This window comes from Pan troglodytes, chromosome 23, assembly GCF_028858775.2.
Source record: "Pan troglodytes isolate AG18354 chromosome 23, NHGRI_mPanTro3-v2.0_pri, whole genome shotgun sequence".
Classification (NCBI taxonomy): domain Eukaryota; kingdom Metazoa; phylum Chordata; class Mammalia; order Primates; family Hominidae; genus Pan; species Pan troglodytes.
Window position 1 is genome coordinate 48314189 of NC_086016.1, and position 11224 is coordinate 48325412.

The 11224-nt window shown below is 53.0% G+C and overlaps 1 protein-coding gene across 1 annotated transcript in view; it reads left to right on the plus strand.

Annotated features, from left to right (window-relative positions):
- The window catches only part of GTSE1 (G2 and S-phase expressed 1), a 34751-nt gene extending 25208 nt beyond the window's left edge, over nucleotides 1-9543 (plus strand). The window contains exons 8-12 of the mRNA XM_009438623.5: nucleotides 1887-1959; nucleotides 5148-5366; nucleotides 7410-7611; nucleotides 8094-8303; nucleotides 8783-9543. Coding sequence (XP_009436898.1) covers nucleotides 1887-1959; nucleotides 5148-5366; nucleotides 7410-7611; nucleotides 8094-8303; nucleotides 8783-8866 — 788 coding nt within the window. The 3' untranslated portion in view covers nucleotides 8867-9543. The remainder of the gene's footprint in view (nucleotides 1-1886; nucleotides 1960-5147; nucleotides 5367-7409; nucleotides 7612-8093; nucleotides 8304-8782) is intronic.
- The last annotated feature ends 1681 nt before the right edge of the window (nucleotides 9544-11224 follow it).

Genomic DNA, 11224 nt, shown 5'->3' on the forward strand with positions numbered 1-11224 from the left:
GGAGGCCTGGTGAACGCACAGGTGGGGGCGGTGGGGAGGTGTGAGGGGCAGATTCTTAACTCTTGTAACAAATGGAGTTTCTGAAGAATGCGGAGGTAGCAATGTGGGTGTGTGATTTAGAAATGAGTGAAGGTAGACATCGCAAGAAGCTGCCAGCACGCTGGAAGCAGAGCTGGGTGTGGTGGGAGACTTGTTTGTCTCATAAAATTTTAACCTTCATTTTTAAAAACTCTGTGCGTGAATCACTTTGATAGAGGTGATTTTTAAAAGAGTAGGAGAAACACAGTGAAACCCCATCTCTACTAAAAATACAAAAATTAGCCGGGCGTGGTAGCGGGCGCCTGTAGTCCCAGCTACTTGGGAGGCTGAGGCAGGAGAATGGCGTGAACCCGGGAGGCGGAGCTTGCAGTGAGCCGAGATCGCGCCACTGCACTCCAGCCTGGGCGACAGAGCGAGACTCCGTCTCAAAAAAAAAAAAAAAAAAAGAATAGGAGAGGCTGGGGCAGTGGCTCACGCCTGTAATCCCAGCACTTTGGGAGGCCGAGGCAAGCAATCACTTGAGGTCAGGAGTTCAAGACCAGCCTGGCCAACATGGCAAAACCCTGTCTCTACTAACAATACAAAAATTAGCCGGGCGTGGTGGCGGGCACCTATAATTCCAGCTACTCAGGAGGCTGAGGCACAAGAATCACTTGAACCCAGGAGGCGGAGGTTGCAGTGAGCCGAGATCATGGCACTGCACTCCAGCCTGGGCGACAGAGAGAGACTCTGTCTCAAAAAAAAAAAAAAAAAAAAAGAGCAGGAGAGAGGAAATGTAAGTGCAGGCAGCCTTTTTGAGGAGATCTGGTTTAAAGCGGGGCAGGGACGTGGGACAGGAGCTTGGGTGCAGGGGCAGGAGGGCGGGCATGGGCTTGTTAAGATGGAGGGCCCAGCAGCAGCTGTGGTGTTGCCAGAGAGAGGGGCTGTCTGTGGGGGCAGCAGCCTGGACCCTCGCCTGGCCTCCTGGAAGCACCTGTGGAGAAGAGGCCTCAGCTCCAGGCCCCACCCTTCCCTCTTGGTGCTGGGGTAAGGGGCTCTGAGGGACAGCCTCTTTTCCCATGGCTTCCCAGACATAGCAAGGTGTTCCAAGGGGGTCCTGGTGCCTGAGGCTTTGGAGGCCCCAGAGCACATGTGCTGATACTCAAGTGCACACTGGGATTTTCAAGGAGCCAGTATAGTGGAGGAGGAACCATGGAGCCAGTGTCTTAGGGGGTGGTGGCGGGACTGGACCTCTGGGGCCTGTGTTGGGCCTTAGCTCGGTAACTGGTGACCCCTTTGCCCTCTGAGCCTGCTTTTCATCCCGTTGTGAATATCAGATGAGATCATACACATGGAAATGCTTGTCAACTAAAACAGCACAAACACAGTGTAATGGATTATTATTATCCCAGTAAAGTCATGGTTCGGGAAACTGAGGGAATGTGGGCTCTATTGCACGTGCCTGGGAAGCTAAACCCCTGCGGTGTTGTTCCTGTGGGCAAGTGTCTAGCGCATGCAGGTGCCGTCTGACAAGTCGATTCGCTCTGTGAAGGTCGTGCTCGGCCCTGATGGGATATACAGCCAGGGTGGGGCGGTGCAGTGAAGATGGCTCTTCTCTTTCTCCCCCGTGTCCATCCATCAGACCACAGCCTTTGCCTGGGCAGGGGTCCCCGTGTAGGGGTGAATGCCTCTCATGTGGCTGCCTGCAGCAGGGTGGCCCTTTGTGTACTTGTCTGAGCCAGTGCCACCTACACTCAAGTTGGGACAGTGGAGATACTCGGAGAATTGCCCATTCGGTGACGATCCCCCAACAGTAGGTCTCCCCCTGATCACTTTACCTGACCGCACACTTCCTTTCTTGGACTTAGGTGACTCCCCGGACAGCTCAACACCAAAGCTTTCGCGGGCACAGCGGCCGCAGTCGTGCATGTCAGTTGGCAGGTGAGTGACGTCGGTCCGCTTCCTCTCTTTATTGCTGTAGAATGACTCACGCATCTGCTTACCTCAAGCATTTGGTAACCCTGCAGCCTGGCCTGCGCATCTGGCTTCCACGCCAGTCTCTTGGGTGCAGGCCGAGCTCCTGATGTGTACCAGCCCCTTTTAGATCTACTGCAGACTTAAGACATCTGAGACTTCCGCGATGCAGTACGGCAGCTCCCAGCCCTGGACTGGTGTGGTTGCCATGCCAGGCTGCACAGCAGAAGTCCCTCCGGCGCTCTTAGGACTGCCCGTGCCCAGCCCACCCCAGGGGTTCTGATTTGGTTCATCTAGGCTGAAGCCCAGCAGCTGGATTTCCTAAAGCTCCTGGGTGACTGTGACTTGTACCGCAGTTGAAGAGCACTGGCGTGGCACCTTGATTCTGACTTGGCTTTTTTTTTCTTTTTGAGATGGAGTCTTGCTCTGTCGCCCAGGCTGGAGTGCAGTGGCACGATCTCGGCTCACTGCAAACTCCACCTCCCGGGTTCACGCCATTCTCCTGCCTCAGCCTCCCGAGTAGCTGGGACTACAGGCACCCGCCACCACACCCGGCTAATTATTTTTGTATTTTTTTTTAGTAGAGATGGGGTTTCACCGTGTTAGCCAGGATGGTCTCGATCTCCTGGCCTCGTGATCCGCCCGCCTCTGCCTCCCAAAGTGCTGGGATTACAGGCGTGAGCCACCGCGCCCGGCCCGACTTGGCTTTGAATCCCAGCTCCACCACTTCCTGGTCTTTGATCCAGTTTAAGTTCCCGAATGTTGCCGACCTTTTTCCTCACGTCAAGTAGGGATGGCCCAAGCTCAGCTGGGGCCACTTGCAAGTCTTTTGGTGACTCTGGGCTTTAGTTTCCTCCTGTGTGAGCTTGGGACACGCTTCGCGAGGTCGAACTAGCCAGTCCCTCACGTGCTGCGCGTGGTGCCGTGCTAAGCTGCCGTCCCTCCCACGCATGGTGGTGAAGAGCAAAGACCAGAGCCAGGCAGCCACTGGCCACCTCACTTGCCTCTCTGTGCCTCAGTTTCCTCACCTCACCCAGGGTTACTTTGAGAATTACATTTACTGGAATTTTTCTTTTCTTTTCTTTTCTTTTCTTTTTTTTTGAGACAGAGTCTCGCTCTGTCACCCAGGCTGGAGGGCAGTGGCACGATCTCGGCTCACGGTAAGCTCTGCCTCCTGGGTTCACGCCATTCTCCTGCCTCAGCCTCCCAAGTAGCTGGGACTACAGGCGCCCGCCACCACGCCCGGCTAATTTTTTGTATTTTTAGTAGAGACGGGGTTTCACTGTGTTAGCCAGGATGGTCTCAATCTCCTGGCCTCGTGATCCACCAGCCTTGGCCTCGCAAAGTGCTGGGATTACAGGCGTGAGCCACCGCGCCTGGCCAGAATTTTTATTTTCACTGGAATTTGTGGTGGGGCTGCCAGAACTTAGCAATAAAGGGAGGAGGGTGGGGAATCCTAGAACTTGGCGGAGAGCAGCAGCTGGGGTTGACAGCAGTTGCTCTCTGGAGTGATTCTGTTTCTCTCTTGATTTCAGCCTCGTTGCTTTTCTTCCATTTAAATAGGCTAGAGTCAGTCTGTTTTCAGGCTCCTTTTGAAGAACGTAACAATTGCCCAGAATAGAGCAATAGACAGGTCTCCCTGGCCTCCCGAGGGGCCATGGTGGTGGGATGTCCTTGACTCATTTTATTTTAAAATAATGTCTTTGTCCTTTTTGGGCTACTATAACAAACGTTCTATCGACTATGTAGCTTGAACAACAAACATTTGTTTCTCACAATTCTGGAGGCTAGAAATCCAAGATCAAGGCACCTGCAGATTTGGTGTCTGGTGAGGGCCTGTTTCCTGATTCACAGCTGCCGCCTTCTCTGTCCTCACTGGGTTAGGGGTGAACAAGTTTCTTTTATGTTTATTTATTTATTTATTTATTTATTTTGAGATGGAGACTCGCTCTGTCACCTAGGCTGGAGTGCAGTGGCGTGATCTTGGCTCACTGCAACCTCCGCTTCCTACATTCAAGCAATTCTCCTGCCTCAGCCTCACGAGCAGCTGGGACCACAGGCACATGCCACCACACCCGGCTCATTTTTTGTATTTTTAGTAGAGATGGGGTTTCACCGTGTTAGCCAGGATGGTCTTGATCTCCTGACCCCGTGATCCACCCGCCTCGGCCTCCCAAAGTGCTGGGATGACAGGTGTGAGCCACCTGCCCGGCCTATGTTTGTTTATTTTTTTGAGACAGGGTCTTGCTCTGTTGCCCAGGCTGGAGTGCAGTAGTGCAATCATGGCTCACTGTAACCTCTGCCTCCTGGGTTCAAGTGATCCTCACACTCCAGCCTCCTGAGTAGCTGGGACCACAGGTATGCACCAATGTGCCCTCTTTTATAAGGGCACAGATCCCATTCCTGAGGCTTTGGCTCCATGACCTGATCTCCTCCTAAAGGCCCCACCTTCTAATGCCATCACCTTGGGGGCTAGGATTTCAGCACATGAATCTGGGGACACAGACATTCAGTCCACAGCAAATGCCAGTTGACTCAGCCTCTTCTTCATCAACAGCAACACAAGAAAGCAACAGTTAGGCAAGACCCATGGGTAGCCCGAACCACAGGTATTGCCAGGGACGTGAGGGGTGTGAGGACCAAGTGCCCAGCTTCCTCTTCACTCATTTGTGTTCACATCTGATTCAGGCGACCTTAAGCCTGGGTATGAATGGGCGTGCAGCGAGACCTGCTCCCCCATTCGCTGGCCCACCAGACAGGCTGCGGCTCTGACTTCTTTATGGCAATATCTGTGACACCAACTGAAAGATGATTTGCTCAGTCTCTTCTGAACCTCGTGTGAAGTGACATTTAATGGTAGCATCCGTAAAGTGTAATCACATTTGATCAATTTTCTTTTGAGTTGCCTGTGAGGAAGAGCAGTGAAGCCATTCCCACTGGGAGCCCGAAGCCCACGCCAGGATGGGTTGGTAGCAGCTCGGAGCCTTGCCCGCCTTGGGGCCTGTCCCAGGAGAGCAGAGCTCACACAGGCTCCCTGGCTTGGCTCTTCTAGGCTGAAACCAAAGCACTCAGCACTGCATTAGCACAGGCTGAATGATTAGATTTGACTTTTTTTATGTCATCTCAGCTTACGACACTGATGTTGTGTTTGACAGGGTCACTGTCCACAGCACCCCGGTTAGACGCTCATCTGGGCCAGCACCACAAAGCCTGCTGAGCGCACGGCGTGTGTCAGCCTTGCCCACACCCGCCAGCCGGCGCTTCTCTGGCCTTCCACCGATGACCCCCAAAACGATGCCCAGGGCCGTGGGCTCTCCCCTGTGTGTGCCAGCTCGGAGACTTTCCTCCGAGCCCCGCAAGAACTCTGCAATGAGGTAAGACATGAAGGTGGTAATAAATTGGTCTCAAATTCCTAGGCTTGCTGTCCCAGACAGTGACATACCTTTTTCTTGCCTTGCTCCAGGTTTTAGTGAAGTAAATAGTATTTGGAAAGTTTGTTTGTTTTTTTTTTCATTGCAAAGAGAAAATGCAATAGACATGAGCATAGAGGAAAATTAAAGGTATTACAAGGAAATACTGCCTGTAATTCTCTGATAATCAATTTGAAAACCTAATGGTTTTCTAAAATTTGCAAGTTATTGGCCAGGTGTGGTGGCTCACGCCTGTAATCCCAGCATTTTGGGAGGCCGAGGCAGGCAGTCTGCCTGAGCTCAGGAGTTTGAGATCAACCTGGGTAACATGGCAAAACCCCATCTCTACAAAAAATACAAAAATAAGCTAGGTGTGGTGGCGTGCACTGTAGTCCCAGCTATTTAGGGGGCTGAGGTGGGAGGATCACTTGAGCCCAGGAGGTTGAGGCTGCAGTGAGCTGAGATTGCCCCGTTGCACTCCAGCCTGGGGGACAGAGTGAGACCCCGTCTGTAAAAATTAAATTAAAATAAATAAAATAAATAAAATAAAATTTATCTAAATTGACCCAGAACACATGAAGTAAGCCATAGCTGGAGCTCAGAAATGATTAAAGATTGAAAAAGGCACCTGATTCCAATGAAGTCACACCTCAGTCGTGTATAACCTTTGAAACAGATCATGCTAGTGTGTAAAGTTAACTATCTTAGCCGGGCGCGGTGGCTCACGCCTGTAATCCCAGCACTTTGGGAGCCCGAGGTGGGCAGATCACGAGGTCAGGAGTTCGAGACCGACCTGGCCAACATGGTAAGACCCTGTCTGTACTAAAAATACAAAAATTAGCTGGGCATCATGGTGGCATGCGCCTGTAATCCCAGCTACTCAGGCGGCTGAGGCAGGAGAATCACTTGATCCTGGGAGGCAGAGGTTGGGGTGAGCCAAGATCGCACCACTGCACTCCAGCCTGTGCAACAGAGACCCTGTCTCAAAAAAACGAAAAACAAAACAAAACAAAAAACCATATATAATATCCGTGTATTTATACACAAATTACATATTTTTATATATCTTATATGTTTCTGTGTATGTACATCTACCAACAGTAGGTGTTGACCCTGTGTGTATCTGTGTAGTTCTATGATAATGCAGAAGACTCTGGAAGAAAATATGCTGGCATGTGTGTGCATTACAGAGGGAGAGGGAAAGGCATGGAATGCTCAAGAGAAAATGAGAAACAAGGCCTCACTGAAAACACCAGATCTGATATATAAATAGGAATATGTGTTTAACTATCTTGTATGTTTGTAAGTGTAAATGTAGAAACAAAATTCTGCTTGTTTTTGGAATTTTCTTATGAAACCTCTGAAGTATTAAAAAGAAGGTACTCTGTGTTAGTTGATGGACCTGCGGCTTTGCTGGGTTTCCGGAAGGAATTCAGTTTTGCGTGGCAGGTACTCGAGGACCTGTGGGCAGCAGGCAAGCCCAGCAGCGCCCGTGCGGGGTCCTGTGGGAGACGCCATTGGAGAGCTGGTGTGAGCAGCCTGTACCCGGGGCCTCAGCCCTGATCAGGGCACTGGGCAGCAGGGGAGGGGGCATCTGGGGCAGGAGGAGCCAGCTGCATACCCACCTAGGCCTAGGAGAAGCCCCCCACTAGCTGCATGCGAGGAGGAGCTGGCCGTGGCTCGAGGAGGGGTCCCTGTGTGTGGTCTGGGCTCCCTTCAGGAGGTGACGGGCGTGAGCATTACCTTGTGTTTAGTAACTAGAAAGAAAGGGGCTAACATCAGCCCCTGGTGATGCTGGACAGCTAAGATTTGTGAGCTGAGAGGAACTGGAGAGATCGCTGAGCCCCTTCCATACACAGGAAACTGGGGGTCTGGAGGGTGAAGGCCCTGGAGCCGGGACGCACTCCACCCAGGACACTGTTCCTCCAGAGTGACCTGCTTCCCACATCAGCCAAGTGAACGAGCATTTTAGAAACATTTCCTCATAAGTTTTTTTCCTTCCCACAGAACTGAACCAACAAGGGAGAGCAACAGAAAGACAGATTCCAGGCTGGTGGATGTGTCCCCTGACAGGGGTTCTCCTCCTTCCCGTGTGCCTCAGGCACTTAACTTTTCTCCAGAGGAAAGCGATTCTACTTTCTCCAAAAGTACTGCCACAGAAGTAGCTCGGGAGGAAGCCAAGCCGGGTGGAGATGCAGCCCCTAATGAGGTGGGCAGAACGGGCGCAGCTGGGTTCTGTTAGCTGAGATTCCTGGAGGCTGCTCGGGAAGCCCGTGGAACCCAGGGCTGTGGCTGGCGGAGTTCCCTGCCATGCTTCATCCTGGGGCCAGTGCCTCCGTGCCAAGCAACCCAAAGGGAGGCAGTCAGGACTTCCAGGCCTCCAGGGGAGAAAAAAGTAACACCTTTGCCCTGCATTTGACTAAGGCGAGGGTCAGGCATCAAAGTTGAGGAAGCGGGAAGCAGGGTGGCAGGAGCTGGTGGCTGTCGGTGAGCAGGTATGGACAGGGAGGTGGGCGACAGTCAGAGAGGCACGGCCCACCCCATACAGAGCCTCCTTCCACCAAGGCCCCGCCTGATTCCTTGGCTTTCCAAACCGCCAGCCCACCTGGAACATGAGCAAAGCTCACATTCTCCCAAGATGGTTGCCAGAAAGATGCTGGACTCTGCTCTTAACCTTGGTTTTGTACCCAGGCTCTTCTTGTAGATATCAAACTGGACCCACTTGCGGTCACTCCAGATGCTGCAAGCCAGCCCCTCATTGACCTTCCTCTCATCGACTTCTGCGATACCCCAGAAGCACACGTGGCTGTGGGATCTGAAAGCAGGCCTCTGATCGACCTCATGACAAACACTCCAGACATGAATAAAAATGTGGCCAAACCTTCACCGGTGGTGGGACAGGTGAGAAGTGGCAGGTGGTTCATGTTGACTCAGCCCTGGGTGTCCTCAGTTCTGGGATTGTTCGTCCTCCCAGGGCCATCGTGGGACCCTTGAGAGTGGCTGTTGAGTCTTCTCAGCTACACACCTCAGGGCAGGATGCACCTTTGGCAGCCTGAGCTTCTCAAAGATCAGCTGCCTCTGAGGTGCCCTGCCAGGACCCTGCCAGCTCTTGTTGGACAGGGACCTCCTCTCTCCTGCCCATAGACCCCAGGGCCAGATGTGGGACAGAGGAATGTGCATGGTGGGGGCCTGGGTTTCTCCGTGTGTGTCCTGTCTCCTTCCAGCTTCTTAGACGTGGTGGCCCAGAGTGCTTTTCAGTGCACCCGAGCCAGGACGAGCGAGCGGCTGTGATGACCCACGCAGCCAGTCCTCTGTGCAGGGAGGGGAAGGGAGGCCCTAGCCGGAACCACGCTCACCTCCTCCACTCTGCTCTCTTCCAGCTCATAGACCTGAGCTCCCCTCTGATCCAGCTGAGCCCTGAGGCTGACAAGGAGAACGTGGATTCCCCACTCCTCAAGTTCTAAGCAGAACCAAATCCTTTGCCTTGAAAGAACAGCCCTAAAGTGGTTTTCAACCCTCAGAAACAAGCTTTAGGCTGGTCGCAGTGGCTTACACTTGTAACCCTAGAACTTGGGAGGCCGAGGTGGGCGGATTACTTGAGCCCAGGAGTTCGGGACCAGCCTGGGCAATATAGTGAGACCCCTGTCCCTACAAAAAATACAAAAATTAGCCGGGTGTGGTAGTGCATGCCTGTAGTCCCAGCTACTTGGGAGGCTGAAGTGGGAGGATGGCTGAGCTCAAGGAGATGCAGGCTGCAGTGGGCTGTGATTGTGCCACTGCACTCCAGCCTGGGCACCAGTGTGAGAACCTGTCTTGGAAAAAAAAAAAGAAACATGTTTTAGTAGAAGTTTTATTTGAAAAAGAAAAATAAGCATAAAGATATTCCCAGTGCTGGAGAGGGTGGGCTGAGGGACTGGGGCCAGCACGGACCACCCAAGGCCTCTGCTTCCCGCCGCCACCCTCCTCGCTGCCATTCTCTGGGCTGGAATGTGAAGCCTTAGTCACTCTAAATGAAGAATTTTCTTTTGAATGTTTTGTATGTAAAATAGCAAGTGGCTATTTTTAAAGTTAAGTTTGTATAAATAGTTAGATATTCTAGATTTACATTAAATTGTAAAATAAATGGACTTATTGAAGCATATCTTGATTTTTAAGCTTATCTTGATTTTCAAACATGCAGGGCTATTTTTATCACTCTAATCAGTAAGGCTGCTATCTAGACTCGAATGCTTTCATACAAGTGATTTTCAAAAATTAGTCAATAAAAATGGATGTCGGTGCAGGCCCAGGCCCGCCCCCAGATACACTAGTTTCTAGGTCTGGGGCCAGCCTAGTAATTGTTACTAGGCACACAGGTGATGCTGACTCGATGGCCTGAGACACACCCCTTGAGAAGAAGCTGCTCTGGGGAGACGAGGGTATGAGTGGGAAGAGGATGGGCGAGGAGGCCGGGCTTACCTGGACACTAGGGTGATGGACAGCGTCTGCTGGGCAGGCCTCGGGGAGGACCCCTCAGCTTTGCTCTCAGCAGGGGCCCGACAAGCTCAGTGGGCAGTGGCAGGAACTGAGTGCCACTGGAAAGCCCATTCCCTTTATTTAAAAAACGAGCTCCAGGAAGCCGCTACTTTGTGTCCATTTCTCCTGAGGAAACTTACCACCTTGGTTGAGCGGCTTCACGGCAGACAGCAGCGAGCCAGCGGCCGGACTCTGTATTTCGGACCCCACTCCAGTGCTCCCTGGATCATACCAGGATCTGCCTCTGTCCACAAAGATGAGGGAAAATGATGACTGGGCTGTGCTCTCTACTTCCTGTGGTTATTGCGTGATTCTAAAGCTGCCACTCGGAACAGCGAGTCCTCTGGCGTCGAGAGCAGGGAGGGGTAGGGTGGACAGGCGATGCCGTGGAAAGACGTCTCGGTGGAAACTGCCGTGGTGGAAAGGTGGCACGCTTCTTACGGCTGAGTTGCTGCGCCTGCAGACGGAAGCTCCCCACAGGCAGAGCTGCTTGGATGTGTGAGTCATGAAGCCAGAGAAGCCCCACTCCACGAGCAGTGACTCCCCAGGCAAGACTTTCAGCCAGTCCTGCGCTGGCCAGTCGCCGGGCCCGTGGGAATCACGGCGGCTCCACCTCTCCGGGACAGCAGGGAATCCCAGGGCCCGGCAATGACACCGGAGGGTCCTCAGGGAACCTCTGGTCTGGCCCTCATTTCCCAGGGGTAGAAAAGGAAATCTGAAATTGGATTAAACCATGCAGCAAATATTTACCGAGGCTCTGCTATGGGTCAGGCTGTTTTCTGCTGGGTGCAGCGGGGTGCAGCGCTCAGGTACCCCTTCCCTCTTAGGGCTTCCCACTGGGTAGAGGAGGGAGATGTTCAGCTCCCAGCTCATCTGTAACCAAGCTGTGCCTCAGTTGTCTCCATTCAGGCCCTGGGGGTGAGCCCAGCCTTTGGCCTGTGGCCCCAATTCTGCTGCTGGGGCTCCTCCCCACTGTGCCCTTCCCCTCCCCGCTGCGGCCTCGGTGCAGCCAGGCTCTCCTTGGTACCCAGGCCGGACAGAGTGATCTGACTTTAACTCTCTACAGACAGACAGGAAGAGGGCCCAGGAGCAGGAGCTGGACAGAGCAGAGCTGCTCCTGTCCTGAGGCTCCAGGCCCATTCCTTTCTGTCTGGGTTTCTCCACTGGGCTCTTCCTGCCGAAGCCACCCAGTCTGAGCTCCCCCACTCCCTCTCCTGGTACACAGGCCCTTGGTTCACCCCTCAGAGGGCTCCGGGTGGGAAGATGCACAGTTAGTTGGAGACTGAAGGGCTCCGTGGCCCCAGGAG